The sequence below is a fragment of the Molothrus ater genome, chromosome 21 (assembly GCF_012460135.2).
Source record: "Molothrus ater isolate BHLD 08-10-18 breed brown headed cowbird chromosome 21, BPBGC_Mater_1.1, whole genome shotgun sequence".
In the NCBI taxonomy this organism is placed as follows: Eukaryota; Metazoa; Chordata; class Aves; order Passeriformes; family Icteridae; genus Molothrus; species Molothrus ater.
In genome coordinates, this window is record NC_050498.2 from 11,461,801 (window position 1) to 11,487,070 (window position 25,270).

Here is a 25,270-nt window from a genome sequence, read left to right on the forward strand (position 1 = left end):
CGTAAAGCGCGACTGTCGTAAAACGGCCGTAAAGCGCGACTGTCGTAAAAGGTGCGTTTTTACGACACTACCTTTTACGGTACTTTACAGCACTTTACAGATTTTATTTTGTTTTTTTATTATTTTTAATTAATTTTATTTTCCAATTTAATTTTTATTATTTTTTTTTACTTTTCCTTTTTTTAAAGCTTTTTTTTAATCTTTTTTTTAGTTTTAATTTTTCTATTTTAAATAATTTATTTAATTTTTTAATTTTCCTTTTTGTTTAATTTTTAGTTTTAATTTTTATATTTTTAAAGCATTTTTTAATTTTTTATTTTTATTTATTACTTCATATTTAGTTTTGCTTTATCTATTTTTAAAGCATTTATTTTATTTTTTTAGTTTCTATTTAATTTTTCGTTTTGATTTTTTTAAAGCATTTATTTTATTTTTTACTTTTTATTTAATTTTTATTTTTGATTTTTCTATTTTTAAAGCTTTTTATTTTATTTTTAAATTTTATTTTTTATTTAATTTTTTGTTTTAATTTTTTTATTTTTAAAAGTTTATTTTATTTTTTTAATTTTATTTTTTATTTCATTTTTAAATTTTGCTTTTTCTATTTTTAAAGTTTTTCTTTATTTTTTAATTTAATTTTTTATTTAATTTTTAGTTTTGATTTTTTTATTTTTAAAGCATTTTTTTATTAATTTTTATTTTTGATCTTTCTATTTTTAAAGCTTTTTTAAATTTTTTATTTAATTTTTGTTTTAATTTTTCTATTTTTAAAGCTTTTTTTTATTTTTTAATTTTATTTTTTATTTCATTTTTAGTTCTAATTTTTTTTTTAAACTATTTATTTTATTTTTTAATTTTATTTTTTATTTCATTTTTATTTTTTGCTTTTTCTATTTTTAAAGCATTTATTTTATTTTTTTAATTTTCTTTTTTATTTAATTTTTAGTTTTGATTTTTTTATTTTTAAAGCATTTTTTTAATTTTTATTTTTATATAATTTTTAATTTTGATCTTTCTATTTTTAAAGCTTTTTTTAGTTTTTTATTTAATTTTTATTTCATTTTTAGTTTTAATTTTTCTATTTTTAAAGCATTTCTTTTATTTTTTAAATTTTTTTTTAATTTCTAGTTTTAATTTTTCTGTTTTTAAAGCGTCTTATTTTTTTAATTTTCTATTTTTTTTATTTTCTCATTTTTAAAGCATTTATTTTATTTTTTATTTTATTTTTTATTTAATTTTTATTTTTAATTTTTCTATTTTTAAAGCTTTTTATTTTATATTATTTGGTGCTGTCCAGACCAACTCAAGCTGGTGATTGTAGTGGTGTTTGAGGGTCTTGCAGTTACCCCGATTAATAGGTAGAGATGATGTTTGGAGGCCACAGTGTTACAGGTAGGGGTTAAACAGGTTTTTAGGGTCTTTCAGGTGATTTTTCAGGGATTTTTAGGGATATTTTAGGGGTTTTTTTACAGGAGTTTTTTAGGAATTCTCTGGAAATGTTTAGGATACCTTTAGGGCTTTTTCAGGGCTTTAAAAATAATTTTTAGGGTGTTTTAATGACTGTCTTACCGGGGCGCCCCAGCCACCCAAGGCACCCCGTGCCAGCGCCGCAGCGCTCCAGCCCAGCCTCCCGTCAGCGCCGCCCGTGGTCGCTTCCCCTCTCCTGCCGCTGCCACTGCATGGCAGGCCGAGCTGCGCCTTCCCCACCGCACCCTCCCGCTTCAGAGCTGCTGGATGGCGCGGCTCCGCCGCCTCCTGCAACCACAGACGTCCCGGCGTTCCCTTCCACAGCCGCAGCCGCAGCCCCGTTCCCGTTCCCACAGCTCCGCCGCCTCCCGCACGCCCTGGCCCGCCCGCCGCCATGATGACCGCCCGCCCTGCCATAGTGACGGAACCTACGCATGCGCAGTTGCTACAACCCCAGCACCAGCGATATCACTCCACCTCATCGAACCACAGTGCTGCTTCCGGGATCAGCCGCACGCATGCGCAGTTCTATCTCCCCGCCGCCACCCCCCACTGCGTTTGCCGCAGCTTTGGTACAGCCCGGTCCCGGTTCCGATTCGCTGCGTGCCGCTGTCCAGCCACAGCCGGCATCCCTGTGCCCTGTCACGCCACTTATGCCACCACTGTGTTTATACACGGCACCACAGCAGGCAAAAACTGCAGTGCCTTGCACGTATCCTTCCGCATCTCTCCTTCTGCTGGGCACCGAGAGATCCCTCTGCAGCACGTAACCGTGCACAACCGATACCTGGTGTGCCTCTGCGTTTTCGCCTTCCACACTCCTAGCACCCAGTGGGACTACTTTGTGTCACGATTCGTCTGCACAGCCACATCCATGCACACAAACCGTGCGAGGAGGAGGAGGAGGAGGAGGTTGGAATATGACAGCTGCTTTAATAAATACAGGACAGACAGAGAATTATTTTGCCCCTGCAAATGCCAACCCTTTGATCCCAACACAAAAGAATTTCAAAACAGAACTGTTCCCAAATAGCTCCAGAGTCCCCTCAGTGTTTGGGACAGATTTCTTGACCCAAAATTAGACAGTAAACCCTGAAAATTCGCCAGCATTAATGCCAAAATATGAGACAACAAAAACAAAGAGTTACGGACGTCCGGGTACCTTTTTCTGGGCAGCACGGGCCTGAAAAAGGACCCCCGTTAACAAAGGATTAACCCTTAAAAGCAACAGCCTGTTGCATAGTCATACACTTCATACATGGTGCATAAATTCCATTCAAACACAGGATTCTGTCTGCTCATCATCCACTTCTTCCTTCTAATCCTAACAGCGCTTTGGAGGCAGGAAGAAGTTTGTTTCTTCTGATAAGAGGGCAGTAAATTTTTTTTCTCTGAAAGATCCAGGTGTCCTGTGGCCGCTATCTCGCTGCAAGTCCTTTCTTTAAAAAAAGTATCTTACATAGCATCGTTTCTATTTTAACAGTTTTTATAACCTAAAACTATATTTAACACACTACTTAAGAGAATTAATACAGCATTCCTTTCTAACACAACACATATAATATTCATTTTATTATTTCCGAAAAGCCAATCATAAAATACACGCATTTGTCACAATCCCCACTCTTATTCTTTGTAAATCCTTCGGCTTGAGCAATATTTCTTATCTACTTGCATCTTCTGGACTATGTGGGCAAAATAAAACAGGGGATTACACAAGGAAGAAATATAAAAACAGTTGTAACACATAAAATGAAAGATCTTAATTTCTTCTAATACATTACCCTACCAGCTAGGTTTTAACATTGTTTTCTAATTTTTGGACCGGTACCTGGGTTATTATATGCATACATATTTTTTTTTCTTCTTTGATTTCTTTTGCTTTTTCTAGAATGACTTTTCTGTGCTCATCAATTTTCAACAATCTGATATATTAAACTTTCCAAAAAACACCCCCTTCTTTGGCCAATAAATAGTGTAAAGCCAACCTATTCTGATACCCGACAGTTTTTGTTTGGCTTAGCTGACTTTATATTAACTCCAATGCCTGGGCAGCTCCATTTGCTATCACTTCTATAACTGCTTGGAGTCTTGTAATACGACTCAATAGATAATTTGGGGTCAATACAGAGTTCAATTGCTGTGCTGGTTTTACCTTTTTGTTTATTATTTGTTTTTTTTTCCAAATCTACTTGAACCATATCTTCAAGATTAAATGTAAAACAAATCCCTCTCTCTCCTTTTGGACATTCAAATCCAAATCTATTACCACTTTTTCCTAAGTTTCTTGTAATCCAATAATTTACTCCATTTTGCCTACAGGTTCTTAATTTGGATGGGTTATAACAGTGGCTGCTGACATAGGTGTGTGTAATTAAAGAGGAACTTTGGTTTCTTTCCACGTGATGCTTTCTGCAGCATTTGTGACACAATCTTGCTGGTATCCTGAAAGGGAAAAGAGAACAAATGAGTGCCAGAAACAGGAATAACAGAGGTCCAGTATGCCTTATACTCCCACCTCCCAGGCCTGTGAGGTTGCAACCCACAGCAGGTGTATTTGATCTTCTCGGTGGCAAAAAACAGAGGCCAATCTGGTCGTGCCCTCTATTTCCTTGTCACTTTCTCTTAACTAATTTCCAGGCAAATTGGTTTGGACACCCTTTAACTGTGGTCTCTTACCATTCTTCAGGTATCTCTCATTCACCAGGCACTAGTAATTCCCATCCACAAAGCTATTACTTTAACACTTTTTGCAATAAGAGCATAAATGTTGTGAACTAAAATACTAATTATTCTCACAATTCAAGCATTTACTTATAACCCAGCTAGCATGTCCAGTATTGGAATGAATCAAATAAAGTTTACTGATGGAAATGGTAATTCCCCTTCTATCCTGTACAATTCTCAGGCTAAGGTCAGAACACAAAAACAGTCTTGATCCTTCTATCTGGAGTATTCGTCCCCTAAGGAGATGTTTTATTCAGGCAAGACCAGAATAAAACCAGGCAGGGCTTGAAACCAGTGGTATAAGCGTCATCTTAATTCTTAATTCTGTGTTGTTCTTTGTACATTTCTTGGATCATTTGCCTTTTTTGAAACTATTACCACTCAGTCCCCATTGGAAAGTCAGTTCGGTATCACCCGGTTTAAATGCGATAGTCCATTCCTCAGGTTCCTTCACAAGTCCTTTGACTCTGCTGGCATGAATTCACCCTCTTTCTGTGATTCTGATTGTTGCTTCAGTAGTACCTGGAAAGGACTTCTTAATAGCATAGTAATAAAAGAAAGATAATACTGCATTAACTTTTACCATTCACTTTTCTTCCAAACTTTCTGGGTTTAGCTAAAAGCTTTTTCCACAGCAGCCTCTTCTTCTTCTTCTTCTATCCAGCTGTGCTAATAGCTGCAGAGGCAAATTCTTCTTTTTGTGAGTTACAGTTAGTTAAATAAGAAAAGCTAGACCAATTTTAACACAAGATGTATCACATCTATTGCTTTTTACTTTTTGGGCAGCATTTAATTGTTTTAGCCTTACAAACCCATTCTTCAGGAAAAAAAACAAACAACAAACTTCTTTTTAACAGCAAACAAAACACACAAAAGAAAAACCAAAAACCTTTTTACTTAAGAAAAACAAACCACTTTGTGAGGTTTGGAGAGTCAGCAATCTCTGCTTTGATTTTATCTTTTAGTGCTAGCCCCCCTCCCGCTCTTTTCACGGCCTTGCTGTCGATGCCGTGCTGCCACTTTGCTGCAGGGCCGGAGCAGGGGAGAACAGCCAGGGGCATGGGGACCCTGGGGGCAGCCTTGGGTCCCTTTTGCCCTCTCTCTCTCTTCTTCTCTCTCTTTCTCTTTCCTTCTCTCTCTCGGCCTACTTACCAGGGCCGACGCTGCCATCCTCGACTCGGGACCCCGGCAGCCTGGGAGCCCCCCCGGCAGTTCCGCCACGGAGCCAGCCCGCTCCTGGCCGGCAAACCCGTGTCCTCTGCTGCCAGCACCGCCGCCGGGTCACCTCCATGGATCGGTCCCTGCCGCAGCCCCCGAGACCCCGCCGCTCGTAGGGAGCGGTCAGACACCTCCCAACATTGATAACCCCAAACCTGGCGTCCCCAGGTGCTCCTGACATTCTTTTCCTTTCTCTAGTCAACTTCTCCTCTTTTCCCTTCAAGGAGGGCCCGTTCTGCTAAACCCTTTCTGGACCCCAGTTCAGCATTGAATAACCTCCTAACAACTGTGTGTCGAGACACTTCCCTGCCTTTCATGCAAAAAACCCGCATTCACACTTCTGCTCTCTTCTAGCACCAAGATGTCATCACTTCACATTCTAACATCTCAGTTTGCTAACCACCTCCCTACTTCAACTTCTCTCTTTCTTCTCTTCTTACCTGTTTTTTTTTGATTCAACACACCTCAGACGGTACGAAGTGAACCTAACTAAATTACTTCCAAAAGTAGGCTTACAGCTTTCTTTTACTAGGATTGCAGTAGCTTTTAAATACCTACTGGCTAGCTGTGGCCTACTGAGTCCAACATCTTTGATATATGAGCTACTAGATATTTTTTTACTCTTCCTTAGTCTTGAATTAAAATTTTATGAGGTACTCCATTTTCTGTATTTATGTATAAATGATAAATGACTTTTCTAACAAAGTGTCATGGTTTGACACTGGCACAATGCCAGTGCCCCCATGAAGATACCCTCTCCCTGGTAGCTGCTGTGAGATGTGACCAGGAATAAGCAAAGCAGGCTCCTACTTAGGAAAGAAAAGAAAACAGAACTTTATTAACTACTCTACAACTACAAATAAAAGGGAACACACACACACAGGGAAAATGAAAACCTCACAAATGCATTTCCTCCTCCCCCCACCAAATTTCCAACACAATACATCTATTCCTCAAATCACCAACTCTTAGTCCAGCACAACTCTTCAAACAATCAATCCTCAGTTCATCAAGAGGAGAGGAGTCCTTCTTGTACCATGGGCTTCCCCTGGAAACACAGCCGAAGCCTCGTGTGTTTCCGTGTCACTCGTGGCACTGCCCGGAGTACATCTGCCGTCGTGACCTCTTCCTTTCATGTCCAGTGCTCTCACCACTGAACACGGACCAGAGCTGCTTCTAGGGTTGTCTTTTTTAAGGATGCTCTGTCCCGATCCAAAAAAGGCACAGTCTCTCCTTTGGGACACCTGTCCCCCCCATATTTTTCCACCCCCTGGGGCCGAGGGGCACCAACACTGAACCCTCTTGGTTCTGTGGCCATTGCCTCCCCCTAGAATGCAGTCTCTGTGTCACAAGGAACATGGTTCTGTCCATGGCTATAACAAAAAGAGTCCAGCAAAAGCCACTCCATCATCTCTTCCCACTAGGATTCTTCTCTACTCTTCTACTAGCTCTCGCTCACTCAGACCTCTCTCACACTTGCACATTTCCTTCCCCATCTTCCACTCTATCTTCCAGGAGAGGTCAATGATCTGTAAAGTTCTCATTCTCCAAAAAGGGGTTAAAAGCTCCTACAAGCGGCCGGCTGAACCCCCCCTTCTTCTCCTTCCCAGCCGTGCTGCCGGCACAGGCCCATGTTTATCAAGTCTCAAGGTTACAGTCTCAGGCAGCGGCTCTCTCTCTCTCTCCCTCTGTGTCTCTCGGGGGGGCTGCCCGATGGCTCCCGGTCTCTCTCTCTCTCTCTTCCACCCTTCCACCCCCGGGCTCAGGCCTACCTCTCTCGGCCTCATGGCTTTCCCCTCCCCCTGCCCAGCCAGCAGCTGGGCCGGGGGAGAGACCCGAACTCTTTCCCGCCGGAAACCCAAGAGGACCCTCCCAGGGGAGAGCTCTGCTTTTAACCCCATGTTCTCAGAGGCGTGTCCATGTCCTAATGGCCAGGTTAAATGCCAATATTAAAGCCGGAATATCCATTGGCCCAAAACACAGCATCCCAAAAAACACATTTCCTGTCAAACCATCACACAAAGGTAAGCTTAAAGCTGGTAGTTAGGCTAGTTTTAATTTAGCCCTTTTAATCTAACAATATCTTCTTTGGTCTGTTTTATATCATCTCCTTCTGTCCATTTTTTTCATACACAAATTTTGCTACTTGTGCGTACCCCTCAATCTATAATATTTCAACAATCTAGGTAATTTTCTGATCTCTCTCTTTGAAGAGGGAGGGAGAATGAATAAAATTCTTGCAATCTTCTCATGGTTGGTTTTCTAGCTACTTTTAATTATTAAGTGTCTAAGATATTTTACCACTGGGTAGTGAGTCTGAGTTCTTTTATTAACCTCCCTTAAATCTTGTACTAGTCTATAACTCCCATCAGACTTTACTGGGGGAATAGGGATATTATGAGGAGACATACAAGGTTCTAATGCCCCATCCTTTATTAGTCCTTCTATTACCGACTTCAAACCTTCCCGTCCTTCTAAAGATACAGGATACTGACGTACACGTACAGGACAATCTTCTCTCTCAATTGTAACCCTTATGGGGTCGATATTTAATCTTCCCCTATTTCCTTCCCCACCTCAAACTTCTTTGTTGTTTTTTTTTTCTTCATCCTCTTTTAAATAATTTTAAAACTCTAGCTGTCATTTTCCATTTTCTGATATAACTCCTATTCTTAATTGCACTTTTAAGACTCTTCCCAATAAATTGCTACCTGCCCCTGGAACCAATAAGACATCTCCCATCCAAATTCTAGTTTCGTCCCTCAATTACTACATCTTTAATGACCAGAAATGTAAAACTTTCCCTCTTTGCCCCTGTTACTTTCACTATATGTTTGCTCACACTATAACTTTTTGGAATATTTAACAGGCAGGTTCTCTCTGCCCCTGTGTCTATTACAAATTCCAATTCTTCTTCTTGGGGACCCACTTTTAAAGTTATCACAGGCTCCAGATGGTATTTGTCCCCCCCAGAAAATTAGAGCTTATGACCTCCCTATTCCTCCTCTGTGCCCATCTCTTTAAAGATTTTCAGATCTTCTGCTTACTTAGGACCATTTTCCTATTTCTCTTAAGTTTGTTTATCTATTTAGTTGCAGTTTCTTCTTTCCCCTCGAAAAGCTGTCCCTTAAAAACCTTTTTTTTTTCCCTGCATTTCGCCTTTGATATGCTGTCTCATTTATTCCTTTGAGTATGTAATTACAATAATTATTCATGTGTTTACTCCCCTCCTCGTTATTTTTACCCCACTCAGGAGGTACAGTTGGCATTTTGTCTTCTCTGGGGATCCCCGTAGATTATCTTTTTTCCTAAGCTTTTATTTCAGCTGCTCTGATTAATTGCCTTTATTCCTGAGAAAAATATTATTTTCATTACAGACCACATCTCTTCTGAAGTATAAACGTTTGGACCTAAAAATTGGTCTAATTGTTCAGCTATGCCTATGGGATCCTCCAAATATCCCTTTTATTTATTTCTTAAAATTTCAGACCTCAGACGAAGTCAAAGGAGCACTTACAAACCCTGGTCCGCCCCCTCCTATGGGAGCCTCTTTTAATGGAAATAGACGAATCCCTTTATCCCATTCTTTTTGGATTTTTATCATCTTCTATAGCTTTTCTCCCGTATTTTTAGGATGAATCAGGAGAGGACTTTCTTTTACCTGAACTTTTAGTGTTTCGATAAGGTGATTCCTTTAGAGAGTTCCCCTGAGCAGCCGGAGCTGTGGTTACCAAGGGAACGGAGCTCAGGGCAGGACGGGGGAACTCGGCACAGCTCAGGGTCTGGATCCTCCAAAGGCGGGGTCTGCAGCCGGGATCGTCCGAGGGCATCGGCACAGCTCAGGGTCTCGGTCCTCCAAAGGCGGGGTCTGCAGCCGGGACCGCCCCAGGGGCTGTTCCGGTGCAGACCGAGCTGCAGCGTGGATCGGCCCCACATGGCTCACGGCGGCTGATCCGGCAGAGACAAAGCCGGGACTGACCCCGGCCGCAGCGGCGGGAGCCGAGCAGAGTCCGGGCAGCCGGGGATGGGACAGACGGGACCCCCCCTCGGTGCGGTCAGCGCGGTACCCACGGTGCACACGGCAGGACGGACCCCCCGCCCCTTCCGCCGGCACGGCCAGCGGAGCGGCCGCGGGCCAGGCGGCCGGGACCGGGACAGACGGACCGGGACAGACGGACCGGGACAGACGGACCGGGACAGACGGACCGTGCCGGAGCCGGCACAGGGGCTGGGGCAGCCGCGAACGAGTGGAGGAACAAACAGGAATGGATGAGGTAATATTTCGTTCCCAGCCTTATACTTTCACCGTTTTTCTTTTATTGCCTTTAAAAATGTTATTTTCTTACAATCTCCCTCCTGCCCAGCATGTGGTATATCCTTTTTTTTTTTCCTGGATTAAACGGTTTTTACAAATAAATCCAGAGTTTACCAAAGCAAACTTCTGCTTGGATACTTTGAAATGGTCGACGAGTTAACTCACGACCTTCTCATGTTGTTTTTCTCACCACCCTTTTATTTATCCTTTGGCAAATTATACATCTTTCAGTTACTTGTTTTTCTACTCCAAAAATCGCAATGCATCCATAGTTCCTTAAAAAAAATGATCGCACAAAGCCTGAGTATCCCACTGGGCGTTTTGATACATGTCCTCTGCTATTCCCTAGTAAGCATTTTATTATCTGTCTTCCATCAAGATGTTTCTATTTTCCCCATTTATCTTTTTCGCCACCTATCTTGTTTTAATTCGCCTTTTTTTTTTTGCTTCCCTAAACTCTGGTATTTCCCATTTTTCCTCATTTGGAGTTAATATTAACTCTTTCAGCTCCATTTTCTGCTGCATCCTTAGCTTCCTGATCTGCCAAATTATTTCCAGGGTCTTTACCCTGCAAATGCCAACCCTTTGATCCAACACAAAAGAATTTCGAAAAAGAACTGTTCCCAAACAGCTCCAGAGTCCCCCCAGTGTTTGGGACAGATTTCTGACCCAAAAAGAGACACTAAACGCTGAAAATTCATCAGCATTAATCCCAAATTAGAAAACTCACAAAAATCTTTTGATAATTTTCAACTAACAGACTAGGATGAAGTCAGAGGCCAGATTTGCGAAGAAGAAAGTCTAAATCCTCTAGCTATGCCTGTGCCATTCAGCGAGCAAGCCGCTTGTCCTAGAACACGGGTGGCTATCCCACCTCATGAGATAAAAGAATTGCGAAAAGCAATAAGGGATGTGGTATCTGCTCCCCATATTTTAAGCAACTGCTGAAAAGGATAGTCCTGGAAGGACGTACACTCACCCCAAATAACTGTAAAAATCTTGCTAGTATAATTCTCACAGACTCACAATATATGCTACGGGAACTCAAATGGAAAAGACTGCTTACAGGGGTACTAGCCACTTATAGACAGAGTACCGATGCAGACCTTCGTACCCTTGTCATGTCTAAGCTGACTGTGACCCTCCTGATGATCAGCATGATAATGGAGTGAATTTACCCAAAACAGCGTTAGATGACATTAAAAAGATGGCTCGCAGAGTCTTTTTGCAAATTCAGCCTGCAAGAAGTTTTGAAAAAGCCTATAATCTGATTAGGCAAGACTCGTCTGAACCATTTACCACATTTGTGGGGCGGGTAACGCAAGGAGCAGAAAGACAATGCGGTGATGATATAGCTTGCCCAATAATGATACGGGACATTATTGAAAATAATGGCAATGCACAATGTAAAAGAGTTATCAAAGCCCTAGGAAAAGAAAAACCCACAGTGCCTGAAATGATAGATGCCTGTAACAAAATTGGGAGTCCACAGCAAGTGGCAATTATCCAGGCAAATGAACTTGGAAAAACTCTAGGAGAAAAAATTGAAAGGGCTCTTACAGCTCAAACAGCGCAAGCAGTCGCACAGGCAGCACAAACAGAAGCTTTACCTGTCAATCAACCAAAGACGAATGTCTGGGCTGCCTTAGCCAGGTCTGCAGGCTCCGATACCATCCGTCTATCTGACACAAGCCCTGACAAACCTTTTTCAACCTGTCTAGTTGGAGTACCTTTCCCAAAGGGTTTTGATAAGTTACTCCTGATAAATATTGGCCATATGATGATCATCACATATCTCCAACTCCCAGCCGGAAACACCAAACTTATATTGATAATTCTAAAGCTGATAAATCTGACCTTCAAGAGCTAGAAATCCTAGGCTCATTAACTATGGATACCTGTTACTTCTTTCATTTCCTAGGAGAAGACAGCCCTCATTTAAAGGTCACCCCATATCACCCAGCTTATAGCAATATGACTTCTTGTCTCCGTCCGTCCCGACCGTGCTACCCCCCGATGCTCCTACAGGTAGAAACTCACTCACTAGCAGGAAAAATCCTTCCAATGCATTTTTTTCTATTTTTATCCTCTGAGTGTCCAACTTCTTTTGCTAAATTTCTACAGATTTGAGCTCAAATTACCATTTCTGACCAGTGCAGAGACAAATGATGAAACATTCCTGAGTTATTCTTACTCTTCATCTTATTGAAGTAGCCAGCACTCAATTTGCATGATCTAACCAAAGTAGACATTTCACAGAAAAGCACTTTCTATAGCAATATTGAAAAACTATAGATTGTGGTAAAACCATCAAGTTTCTGCCCTCACTGGTGCAAAGTCACATGTTGTTTGAAGAGCATCCCACTGAATTTTCTAAAGATGTGTGAATGTGTCATCTGGACCACAGGAGATAAAGCAGGGTTAAAACACTGAGCAAAACTGAAGTTAACAAACACAAGGTTCATCAACCTTGCAATAGAAGCTTGCAGAAACCTTTCAAGGCTCATACAATAAAGCCCCCTGGCACTTTGTTCTTCCCCCTCCTCCCAACTCTCCATCCGTCTGAGCCAGCATCAGCAGGAAATTTTGCACGGAAGCTTGCCAGATAAAATAGCTATATCATCTGCCATTAGTTTTAGAGAGTTCTTCAAAAATAGGTTAAAAATTATTTTATCTATTATTTTTTAGCTGTGTCCTAAGTTAGGGATGGGCCAAGTCTTGTGTCTTTGTCTCACAGAAAGGTGGTTCACGTGTCCTTTAATATCATATGTGCAAATATTTCCAATCTGCATTCTGCCTTATCAGAAGGCTAATTAATTGCTTTATTATACTATATTACATTACATCTAAACCCAATCTGCCAAGTACTCAACCCCGCACACAACTCATGACTGTCAGCCAACAGTCCCGACACACACACACACTTGGCCCTGACAGGCCAAGGAAACAAAACACCATCACTTTGGGTAAACAATCTCCACGCTGCATTCTACTTCGGCACAAACACAGGCACAGTAAATGAGATAAGAATTGATTTTACTTCCTCTGAGGTTCAGAGAATGTGAATCCCAGAAATATTCTTGGGGAGAATTGTGCCTTGCTTTTCTCTGTGAAGAGAAATGCGGTGACAGGTGCACCCTTGCCTCCAGGGCAAAGAATCACGGAATGGTTTGGGTGGGAAGGGACCTTGAGGTTTATCTTTGATTTATGCAACACTTCAACAGGCAAGAGGGGGCTCATCTGCTTCAGAGCTGCTTGCTTTTCTCACACCTTTCACAAGCAAAGCCTGAAGCAAACCCTCCCGAGTTGCCCTATCGACCAGGGGACCCCTCAGCACTCAGTGACACTGCCGGCAAAACCTCAAACTTTTACTCACACAGGGACGAGGCTGTGCACTCGGTTGTAACCCAGATTCTCTTTTTCCAACAGAGAACTTCCTTTGTTCTCTCTGCAGGCCTTTTTGTAAGCACACCGATTAACAGACTACACAAGTTTCACCAGCAGACTTCAGCTAAATCCAAAATTGGTTTCTACCCCAAGTAAAATTTGCAACCCCCTGTCTCACCTGCGATGTTTGGAATTTTAGGAGGTGGCAGCCCACTCGAGATCAAAGGTCCTGGGCAGGGTGCAGGCCCACGGACACAGATGCCATCCCTTTTCCAAGGGAAACAAAACTCATCACCCCAGTTTCCTTACATCAGTTTGCCAAAGATGTTCGGCACTCCCAGGTCACTCAGAGTTCGTTGGCTGCAGACTCGGTCTTGGAGTTACGGAGTTACGCCTCCTCCTAACACTCACCTCCCCACCTCAGCCCCCTGCTGCTGCGTCCCCTTCTCCGCCCCTAACCCTACTCTATTTTCCAGCCCGCCCTTGCTCCATCCCTCACTCTGCCCTTAACCCGTCTCACCACACTTCCCGCTCCATCCGTTACTTCACCCACCACCCACCCGTGAGTCCCCTCCAGCAGCACGCAGGAGCCCGAAGCCTCGGAGGACGGCGCAGCTCTCGCAGCAGGACAACACCCAGGCGAGACAGGCAGGGACAATGTCTGTGGGCTGCAGGGTGTCACAAGGGGCTGCGGGCTGAGAGGAGGGGGCTGGAGGGTGACACAGAGGATGGGGGGAGCTGAGAGGCAGAAGGGGGCATTAGGAGCAACTGGGGGGCTCCAGGGTGGCACAGAGATGCTGAGAGGCTGAGAGCGGGGAGCTTGAGGGTGACAAGAAAAGGGTGAGGGGGAGCCGATGCCTTGAGGGGCAAAGTGGGGGCTGCTTGAGGGTGACAGGTGAGCCAGCCCTCACACCACCCCTAACCTTACCCTAAAAACCACCCCTAACCAGGTGGAGAGTGCACGGTGGAGGCCAGGGGGCCAAGGGACAATGTCAGAGGTCTCGGGGTGGCACGCAGACATTGCGGGCTGAGGGGCAAGGAGGGGGAGGCTTGACAGATGGAGAGCTCACACCGAGGGTTAGGGGTACAAAGGACACAGGGTACCAGGTAGGGTTAGGGTACAGGTGCAGCAGCCCTCAACCCAACCCCAAGGTCACCCTAAAGAGCGCCCCTAGGACCCCAGTTTTCCCCAACAGCAGCACAAGGCAATAACCCCAATGCTGGGACAGCCCCAGAAGTCTCCCAGCAGCTGCAGACAGCAACCCTAATAAAAAGGTAGCAATGATGTTTGTGGTCTAGAGAGTGACAGGTAGGAGTTGGGTGCTGAGCAGTTTTTTAGGGTTTTTTTTAGGGTTTTTCTCATGGCTTTAAAAGGATATTTTAGGGCTTTTTTGGAGGAGTTTTCCAGGAATTTTCTGGTAATGTTTAGGATACTTTTAGGGCTTTTTCAGAGCTTTTAAAAGATTTTGTTAGGGTATTTTAAGGGCTTTCTTAGTACTTTTAAGAATTGTTTGGGGGGGGGATTTGGGTGTTCTTGGGGGTTTTTTAGGACTATTGAGGGTATGTGGAGGACTTTTTAGGGCTAGGGTATTTTTAGGGTTTTTGAGGAAAGTTTTAGGTTTTTTTAGGGTCTTATCAGGGCATTTTAAGGATTTTTGGGGTATTTTTGAGCTCTTTTTGGACTGTTAGGGGTATATTTAGGGATTTCTAAAGGTTCTTTGGGGATTTTTAGGGGTTTTTTAAAAGTAGGGTATTTCCAGTGTATTCTAACAGCATTCTGAGGCTGTTTTTAGGTTTTCATGGGGTTTTTAGGACATTTTGAAGATCAGGAGGTTTTCAGGGAATTTTTAGGTTTTTTTAGGGTCTTTTCATGGCACAACACATAGAGGCTGAGGGGCAGCTTGAGGGGCACTGTGGGGGCTTGAGGGTGACAGAGGCTGGGAGCTGAGGGAGGAAGAGGGAGAGGGGACAGCGGGTGACACACAGAGATGCTGAGGGTGGCAGGGGCAGCTGTAGGGTGACACAGAGAAGCTGGGGGCTGAGGGGCAAAGGAGAGGGGTCAAGGGTGACGCACAGGAGCTGAGGGCTGGGGGGCAGAGGGACCGGTTGAGGGGTAAAGGGAGAGGGCTTGAGGGCTGGACAGTCCAGTGGAGATCAGGGGTGCAGGGTACAGCCGTACCACCCCTCACCCCAGCCCTAACCTCAGCCTAAGCAGCCCCCCTGAAAACAGCCTTTTCCCCCAACAGCAGCACAACACAGCAACCCTAACAGCGAGACCAGACAGCAACCCTCACACAGCAGCACAATGACAGAACCCTCAGAGGACAACAGACCCACTGCAAAAAGGTAGGGACGACATCTGTGGGCTAGACAGCAAGAGGTAGAGTTTGGAGACTGAGCATGTCTTTGTGAGGCTTTTTTTCCAGGACTTTTAAAGGTATTTAGGAGATTTTGGAAGGGACTTTTCTGGGACTACTTAGGGTATTGTTGGGGCTTTTTCAAAGCCATTTTATGAGTCTTTGGAAGATTATGGTCAGGGTCAGAGAAAACACCCTCAGAAAAGGCAGAGTTTTAGGACTGCAGTGGAATGCTTTAGCAAGGGGCCAGCAGTGGCACAGCGGGTTGGGTCCCAGGCTGCCAGTCCGAAGGTTGTAAGTTTTAGACCCAGCTAAGTGTTTGTGGTTAGGGTTAGATGCTCTCAGCTTTGGTCTGGGAGAACTTCCGCACAGAAAAACTCACCCCCTGCGTCTCCCCCCGATGCCAGTTTGCAGGAGGTGCTCGGCACTGCCAGGGCAGCCCGAGTTCTCGGCGGGGGCAGCTTTGCTCCCGGAGAAATCCTGCACCGGCCCTCTTCCCCGTAAAGCCAAACTCACCCCCGCTGCGCGTCGACGTCCATTCGCAGGAGGCACGTGGCACTCCAAGGGTGGCAAGAGTTCTCGGCGTCGGCAGCCGCGGTCCGTGAGAAATCGTTCTCTGCAGTTTTGGAGGCCGAATCGCAGTTTCGGCCACGGGCACACAGAGAGGAAAGACGGTTAATTTCCTTAGAAAGGAAAGTCTGGCAGTCCATGGTTTAAGGGGCAGACGAAGGGCTGTGCAGGGGAAGGAACTCCTCACAGGACCTTTCTTCACCTCAAGCCCACTCCAAGGTCTAGCAGCCCCCCATGTGCCCAGCTGCTTTCAGAGGGTTACCCAGGCACACCCGCACAGGGAGCTGCTAGTCCAGAGGGGCTAACAGGGGCATCCCAAGGGTCCCTCCAGGAACTACGGTCGGAGCATCCAGCACGGACTAGGGAGCAGCCGGACCCACCCGCGCATGGAGCATCACTTTGAGAAAATGCCAAGGGAAGAGCCCTTTTGCCAAGGGGCAGCATCTGAGCAGGCCAGGCAGCATGTGGGGTTCCAGGAGAGGGCTTTCAACTTTCCCCTTTTACTGTGCCAGTCCCTCCCCAGAGCCTCCAGACCCTCCACAGCACTCCCAGAAAGGAGAGGGGTTATTAGGAGAAAAAGGGTTTAGAAAAAAGGGAAAAAGCTTCCTTTTCCTTTATTTTTTGTGTTCAAACTGGGAGGGACTCTGCTTCCCCTGCAATTTTAATGGTCTCAGTTGAAAGAATCCCTGCCTTTTCTATGCTGTTAGGGGTGTTAATTGACAGGGAGTCCTCATTTTCTATTATTGTCCAGTTTAAGTAGAAGGGGAAAATATTGAAAATGTTTCTTATGGGTTTGAATTAAGGGTAGCCGCCCCCTTTTTATTGTCCTGAGGCCTAAATTGAGGGAGAAGCCCAGCTGTCCCTCCATCTTAAGAGTTGAACTGAGGGAAAAATCCCTCTTTTTTCATCCCTGGAGAGATTTAAAGAGAGAAGAAAACCCTTCTTTTGCCAGTACTTAAGGAGAATAAATTAAAGGGCAGAAGCTATTTATTTGCCATTGTATTAGTTTCAGTAGAGGTAACTGCCCCATTTGCTCTGTTTAAGGGGTTCACTGGAAGGAAGCTCTGCCTTTTTCAGCATTTTAAGGGTTTAAAATTACATTTCAGGGCCCTTCTTTCTGTGCCGTAGGACCAAGTATCTCAGAGCAGGGTGAGCCTGGCATGCACTTAACCCTTACACTGCCTGGGAAGCTTTTATTTTTCTTATTTTTACTTATAATGTAGATAGGCCTAATTAGAGGTCCCAAGGAGACTTAGACGATTCATATCATAAGCATTCTTCTCCACCGGGCTCAGTCACACATGAAGTAGTACTTAATAGCCACTAAGGAATAATTATGTAAGTTCACAGCAAATTAGCCAATTTATCTAGTTATGCTGCCTAAACAGAAAGTTTTATTTCTTACCAGTTTCCTGCCCATTTACTCCCAGTAGTTATTGCAAAAAAGAAAGTGCTGTTATTTTTCAGAAGAGTTTTCTTCTATAACAAGCCCTTTGCTCCCCTTGAATTTGAGTCAGAGGAGCCAAACAGCTGCAACTGCTCTGAGGGTTTTCATACCAGGTGGGATTCACCCCCCTCCCTTTTCCTGGGTGCCATGGGAACGAGAGGCGGGCACCATCAGGGGTATATTAACCCCAGCCTTTGCTCAGGGCCTTCATTCCCTCTCTGGGATGTGCTGGGATCAGAGCTCTCTTCTCATTTCAGGTAAGAGGCTCTTTCAGCTTATCTCAGCTTGTTTTCAGCAGGTGTTTCTGGGCATCTAAAGCAACAGAGGCTTTGAAGATACTGTGAAGAAAACAGCATAGAATACAGGGACTATTTAAGTTCACAATTTTGGGTTTTGCGTTTAGGGGTGGTAAAGTGCATTTGTAATTTCTGGTTTTGTTCTTATTTTGTTTTGTATTTTTTTTTAGAAAGAGCACAGCTTCCAGAGGCTCCAGGTTGTGTCAACTGCAATGCTTTTTTCAGCAGATTCATCATGTCACAAGAGGGATCTGCCCAGTGTCAAAGATGATGTTTGAGATTGAGGCTTCAGGTGAGTTGAGGATTGTGACTAGGAGAGGGAGGGTGAGCGGGTATCCGGTTAGGAGTTATTGTTGGGGGCATGGGTTTGAAGGCAGTAGGGTGAGAAAGGGTGTTTATTTGAGCCCCCCACCCCAGGCCTTCTAGAAGCTGAGCAGAGGCATTCACACGTCTTACAGCACACAAGGTCATCCACTGCACTCACAGGAATGCCATTTAACTTTGCCTTTCTCTTACCCAGGTGCCACTCATAATAATGGCCACAGCCTTGGAATCAGGATGAAGCTGGAGCCTGAAGGAGCCAGGCACACTCAGGAGAGGGCAAGTAGCTGACTCGCTGGGATTTGGCCCACATAACTCTGTACTCATACTTTGGTTTTGTTTTTCTTTATTGTAGCTGACCGCGAGGCTAACAGGTGATCACGGAGCCCTCCGAGGCAGACTCATTTCAGGTGCAACGTGGATCCACATCACCGATCATCCAAAAGATAAGTCAGGGCCACGGCCTGGAGATGGGACAATGGGAGAGTAGCGGGTTGGGAGTTCCTGGGACAGATTTAAAAATTAGCAGAGGGAAAAGTAATCTTCTCCAAGGGGCCTCTTAGGACAGCTAAAGGGAGAGGATCTACTTTTGATGGCAGCTTTCAGGCGGGCAGCGCAGAACAGTTCTGGTCCATGTCATGTTGTCCAGTGTACCGTGTTACCTAGTGTGTCTTTAGGGTCCCTTTTGCCTTTTCCCCTCGAGACCCTCACCACAAGCACGATGTGTTGTGTTTGGCATCCCCCTGTTTGTCACGTTCCGTGTCACGGGTGTCCGCACATATTTGTGCCGGAGCTGCTCTGCCCTGCCGCATAGCCTGCTGCAATAGGACAAGTCCCAGGGACTTGCAGTTTGTGGGGTGTTGCCAGACTCTAGATGATATTCCTAGATAGACAGAAGATGTTTGGAGCTGTGAAGTTATCCCGCAGCCCTTTGACTTTTATCCTCGCTTTCTTTCAGACGCAGAAGGATAAAATCCAGGGCAAAATCCATCCACCCATCCCGGGTGAGGAGGTTCCCCCGGGCAGGTCAGTCACTGTTTCTCTCTGCAGGGGGAATGTAAAGTGTGACTCTGTTACAGCACTGTCCTTTTTCTTTTTAGGAGGTAAAGCTGGATATCGGCAGTCAAGATGAGGTGGGTAAGGTGAGCATTGAGTAGGGTACAGAAGCAGTTGTTATTGCTCCAGTCTCACTTTCCAGTGCAACTCTAAGCTTCTGTTCCTGTTTCTGCACTTTAGGCAATCCACTCGGAGTACACCGAGCCCCAGTCACCAACCAGCCGATGCACTGGGTGCGCCGCTCTCTCGAGCCCTGCGGAAGAATCACGGGACTCGTCGATGAAGCCTCTGCCTTTTCTGTTTAAAGGTGTCACCAGGGTAGCCTTGGGCACCGGCCGAGGAGTCACGGTGAGTCGGGGAAGTAGGGAGGCGGAGCGAGGGTCCGCTCCGGTTTCAGCAATGCCGCATGACCTCGTCTCCTTTTAACCCAGGCTTACCCCGTGACAATGGCATCAGCCTCGGAGCGCGGCCGAAGGGCGTGGCCACAGGAGCCGGGCATTCTTAGGAGAACGGTGAGTGGCAGAATTGTTGGGTTTTGGCCAGTGTGCTGCAGAGATCATGCACTGATATTTGGATTTCTTTCACGTAGCTGACTGAGAAACAACAGGGAGTTGTTGAACAACAGTGCCAGCAGGAACTTCCCAGATGTTGAAGCTTCCTTCTTTTGCACCTGACAAGGATAGGCATCCTGAGATGTCCAAGAGATAAGTAGAGGGCTACAACCCACAGAGGGGATGAAAGCGGGGTGCAGGGTAGGGACCCACCAGGAGGGGATTTTGAGTCCCCTTTGTTGGAGATGGGGGTGTCCATGAAGCGGACACCCTTAGGCCCCATAAAAGGAAAGCCTGACTTTTGATCACAGTGCTGAGGTGCGCAGGGCAGAGCAGTCCCGGTGTGTATCGTGTCACTTGTCTTTTGTGTATTATGTGTGTTTGGATATGTCATGTCTTTTACCTTAGGCCTTGGAGGGGCCTGTCAGAAACCCTGGCATCATTGTTAGCATCTGTGATCTCTGCATTCCTCGGCCTGGCAGCCAGGCCATAGAACTTTCGCCTCAGGAGCTCAGACAGGCATCAGACTCTCTTGTCTCTTTAGAAGCATCCGGTCAGCTGTCTTTTCAGGTCTCGTTCTGAGCTGTATGGACAGCTATGCCCCGCCAGGATCCATTATGGCGGACTAGGACTCGAAGGAACGTGAGGGCAGGTAGAGGCTTCTGGCTGTATGATTCTTGGGCATCCATCTTTGCAGTTCTTGGAATAAATCATTCGGTTAGCATCTTCTTCCTCCAGGTTTCTCTGAGCCTCGTCAGCTCACCATCGGTCTCCCCTCGGTCATCTCCTTTTGCATTCTCTCAGTCCTCGCAGCCATTTTCCTTGCCAGGAGATTTTTGTCCGTTTTGTGTCCCTGTTGTTTGTCAGGTCCTGTCCCGTGTCAGAGGTGTCTGCACACACATTTGTGCCGGAGCTGCTCTGCCCTGCCGCATAGCCTGGTGCAATAGGAGAAGTCCTGGGGACTTGAAGTTCGTAATGTGGGGTGTAGTTGGACTCTAGATGGGATTTGTAGATGGACACAAGATAGCTGGAGCTCTTAAGTTATCCTGCAACAGTTTAACTCTTGTCCTAACTTTTTTTTCAGATTCAGATGGATTAAATGTGTGCCAGAGGGCCCCATCCCGGGTGAGTGGTTTCCCCCGAGCAGGTGAGGCACCATTTGTCTCTGCAGTGGAAGTGTAAATGATGACTGAGTTACAGCTCTGTTCTTTGTCTTTCTTCTTAGGAAGTAAATCTGGATACCAGCAGTCAAGGTGAGCAGTGGAGGGAAGTAGCTGTTATTGCTCCAGTCTCAGTTTCTGGTGCAGCTCTAAGCTTCCATTCTCTTTTTTGTGCTTTAGGCATTCCACTCGGAGCCTGCCAAGCCCCCATCACCAGCCGGCTGATGCACCGGGTTCCCTGCATGTGCGAGCCCTGTGGACGTGTTACAGGACCTGGTGATGAAGCCCAGAACTTTTCTATTTAAAGGTGCCATCCAGGTGGCCTTGGGCACCTGCCAAGGAGTTGCGGTGAGTAGAGGAAGCAGGGAGGAGGAGCGAGGGTCCGCTCAGGTTTCAGCAATGCCACATGACCTCGTCTCCTTTTAACCCAGGCTTACCCCGTGACAATGGCATCAGCCTCGGAGCGCGGCCGAAGGGTGCGGCCCCAGGAGCCGGGCATTCTTAGCAGAACGGTGAGTGGCAGAATTGTTGGGTTTTGGCCAGTGTGCTGCAGAGATCATGCACTGATATTTGGATTTCTTTCACGTAGCTGACTGAGAAACAACAGGGAGTTGTTGAACAACAGTGCCAGCAGGAACTTCCCAGATGTTGAGGCTTGCTTCTGTTGCACCTGACATGGACCTGCATCCCCAGATGTCTGAGACATAAGTAGAGGGCTACAACCCACAGAGGGGATGAAAGCGGGGCGCAGGGTAGGGACCCACTGTGAGCGATTTTAGAGTCTCCTTTGGACATGGGGGTGTCCATGAAGTGCACACTCTTAGGCCCCATAAAAGCAAAGCCTGACTTTGGATCACAGTGCTGAGGTGAGCAGGGCAGAGCAGTCCCAGCATGTATCGTGTCACTTGTCTTTTGTGTCTTATGTGTGTTTGGATATGTCATGTCTTTTACCTTAGGTCATTGTGGGGCCTGTCAGAAACCCTGGCATCATTGTTAGCATCTGTGCTCTCTGCATTCTTCGGCGTGGCACCAATGCCATAGCACTTTCGCCTCAGGAGCTCAGACAGGCATCAAACTCTCTTGTCTCTTTAGAAGCATCCGGTCAGCTGTCTTTTCAGGTCTTGTTCTGAGCTGTATGGACAGCTCTGCCCCGCCAGGATCCATTATGGCGGACTAGGACTTGTGAGAAGGTGAGGGCAGGTAGAGGCTTCTGGCCGTAGGATTCTCGGGCATCCATCTTCACAGTTTTTGGAATAAATCATTCGGTTAGCATCTTCTTCCTCCAGGTTTCTCTGAGCCTCGTCAGCTCACCATCGGTCTCCCCTCGGTCATCTCCTTTTGCATTCTCTCAGTCCTCGCAGCCATTTTCCTTGCCAGGAGATTTCTGTCTGTGTTGTGTCCCCGTTGTCTGTCACGTCCTGTCTGTCCCGTGTCACGGGTGTCTGCACACACATTTGTGCCGGAGCTGCTCTGCCCTGCCGCATAGCCTGGTGCAATAGGAGAAGTCCTGGGGACTTGAAGTTTGTAATGTGGGGTGTAGTTGGACACAAGATATCTGGAGCTATTAAGTTACCCTGCAACAGTTTGACTTTTGTCCTGACTTTCTTTCAGATGCAGAAGGATAAAATCCAGGGCAGAGCCCCCCATCCCGGGTGTGGGGATTGCCCCGAGCATGTGAGTCCATGTTTGTTTCTGCAGAGGAAGCATAAATGGTGGCCGTTACAGCATTGTTCGTTGTCTCTCTTTTTAGGAGGTCAAAGCTGAGAGCAGCAGTCAAGGCCGAGTGGGCAAGGTGAGCATTGAATAGCGTACAGAAGCAGTTGTTATGGCTGAGGTCTCAGTTTTGCTGCAGCTCTAAGCATCTCCTCTTGTTTTTTTTTTTTAGGTGGTCCACTTGCCATCTCTCCTGGCTGAGCACGCCTATGCCAGGTGTGTGCAGCTTAAGGTATCGGTGTGGTATCCTTGTCAGATTTGGGAGGTTGTGTTTTCACAGTATCTCAGCATGCTTTTCCGATTTGTTTCTTTGCAGGTGCTGTCGCTGCCCTAGGCATGCCAAGGAACAGAGGAGGGCAGGTGAGTCGGCGTTTAGGCAGGCTGACTCCTAGGTGAGCGTTACACAGCAGCATGCTAAGCGTGTCCCTTTTCTCTTTGCAGGTATTTTCCGGGCACCCTCCGGAGCCAAATCAAGATTTGAGGTGAGCTGGGGCAGCGGTGCGGAGGAGTCCCGGGGATTACTGTTTTTGAGGGCAATAGTCAGGTTTTCTGTTTTGTCTTAGGTACCCTGAGGAGGCTCGTAGCCCAAGCTTGGAAACGGCAGCACCGAGGCACACACGGAGAGCATCTCAACGTCCACGTCTGACCGAGGATGGATTTTGTCCGCTCCTCTTCCAAAAGCTAAGTGTCGGGGCCAGCGGTTGGGAGAAGGGGAATAGCCTTTACTATCACAGGAGGCAATCAGATGTCAGCTTAGGGGACAGGTCTGTAGCGGGGTGGGCTCTCTGGAAGTAAAGGGAGAGGGTTTCCCCTCAGCCTCGCCAGAGCCTTTGCTGGGCAGGACAGTTCCGACCCATCTTCACATTCTCGGGAACTTTGCGTCGTCCACCTCCCTCGACTCGACGTCGTCACGGATCTTTCCCCCGAGGAGCTCGCCTTCAGGTCCAGAGCTACGGCCACGGTCACCCGGCAGTCGGCTTCCTTCTCTAGGCTCGCCGCCCCTCTCGAGCATCCTCTTAACTGCTTCGGCACTAACTTCTTTTGACGACTTACATTTCATCATCACGTGCTCTCGTCCTAGGGCTTCCTTTCCTTTGGCATCATCAGCCTCTGGCTCACCTTGCACTAGGAATCTCTGGTCCCTAAGGGGACAGTGCCAGGCAGTTGTCACTCGTCTCTGTGTCATGTCGTCCGTGTCCGTGTTATGTCGTCCGTGTTATGTCGTCCGTGTCCGTGTTATGTCGTCCGTGTCCGTGTTATGTCGTCCGTGTCCGTGTTATGTCGTCCGTGTCCATCGTCTTACGTGTCACAGGCCTTTGTTACGTCTCAACGCTTTATCGGCACTATTCCGTGCCACGTAGGCCATATTCTACTCACGTTCCTTTCCGGATATCCCTTATTCCGGCATCTTTACATTTTTACTCTTTGAGACAGGAATGTCTCAAAGGGACAAGATGTTCTCATCCATCTTCCTTCTCACTACCAGCTTTGGTAGTGCCTTTTTTTCCACGCCATTCTCTTGGACTTCCTGAGGGAGCGTCTTACACCCTCCTCACGTGACTGCAGGAGTTCTATAGGTTCCATCTTCTCAAAGGGTACAGGGCTCAAGAATTAATCTTCCAGAGAGCTATCTCAAGTCCTGGCTTATACTGTATGTACTTACATTGTTTGTACCTATGCTGGTTTATACTGTATGTACTTATACTGTATGTACTTACATTGCGTTTACCTATGTTGGCTTACACTGTATGTACTTACATTGTGTGTACCTATGCTGGCTTATATTGTATGGACTTACACTCCATGCACACTTGCACTGTATGCATCTGCTTTTATTGTGTGTACTCATGTTGTACCACTTATGGTCGGAGCTGCCCTGCCCTGGCACATAGTCACAGTTAGGTAGAACAGTTATAAAAACTTGACTGTTCTTCTGTCTTTAGTGGGGGTTAGGGTAGAAAATTTATCGGTCAGAGCGGGGACAAGTCCTAGCTGTCAGCCACTCGTTGACCGCTTCCTGTCGTCTCACAGGTCCCTGAGGCTACTGATTTCCCCAGAATCTACCATTTGACGTCGAGGAGCGGCAGCCAGAAGAAGCGTGGAAGCGCGTTCTTCAGCGTCTCGAGTAAGAGACGCAGGGAACGTTTAAATGGGAGGAGTGCGTGAGCGTGTGTGAGAGCACGTGCCTGTGTCTGTCTGTCGGCGTCTGCTCGTCTCTGCGTGTGTGAGCGCATGCTGTGACTGGATTTAACCTTGTGTGTGTGACTTGCTTTTCAGGTTTTTCAACTCATTTGTAAATTTAGAGTAAAAAATCCCCAGCCGGGTTTAGCCTCCCCACGCCCCCCGGCTGTTTTTTTTTTCTTTTTTTTTTTTCCCCCCGGCTGGGTTTTTTTTCCCGGGTCCCGGTCGGTCTGCGAGGTGACGTTCATCGCCAAAGTTTGGGCACAGACCCTCCAGGGACCGGGTATTTCTTCAGGCAGGAGGAATTTTTGGAGGCTCCAGGGAACCACGTTCCCGAGGACCAATGATTGCTGGGGTGTAATTTAGCAGTTGTGATCAGAGGGATGGTGAGTTTGTGTGTCATTTGAAGGGGGTGTTAATGGTAGATGAGTGCTGTTTTTTGTGTGCTTTTGTTGTTTTGGGTGTCCTGTAACAATAAATCCACATGTAATGAAAATAGAAAAA

At 46.0% G+C, this 25,270-nt stretch overlaps 1 protein-coding gene across 1 annotated transcript; it reads left to right on the forward strand.

Annotated features, from left to right (window-relative positions):
• The first annotated feature begins 1,861 nt into the window (after positions 1-1,861).
• On the forward strand, positions 1,862-25,270 carry LOC129046914 (translation initiation factor IF-2-like). Its single transcript, XM_054517058.1, has 4 exons — positions 1,862-2,298; positions 5,350-5,524; positions 9,111-9,686; positions 24,617-25,270. The coding sequence occupies exons 1-4, from the start codon at positions 1,862-1,864 to the stop codon at positions 24,749-24,751; spliced, it is 1,323 nt and encodes a 440-aa protein (XP_054373033.1). The 3' UTR covers positions 24,752-25,270.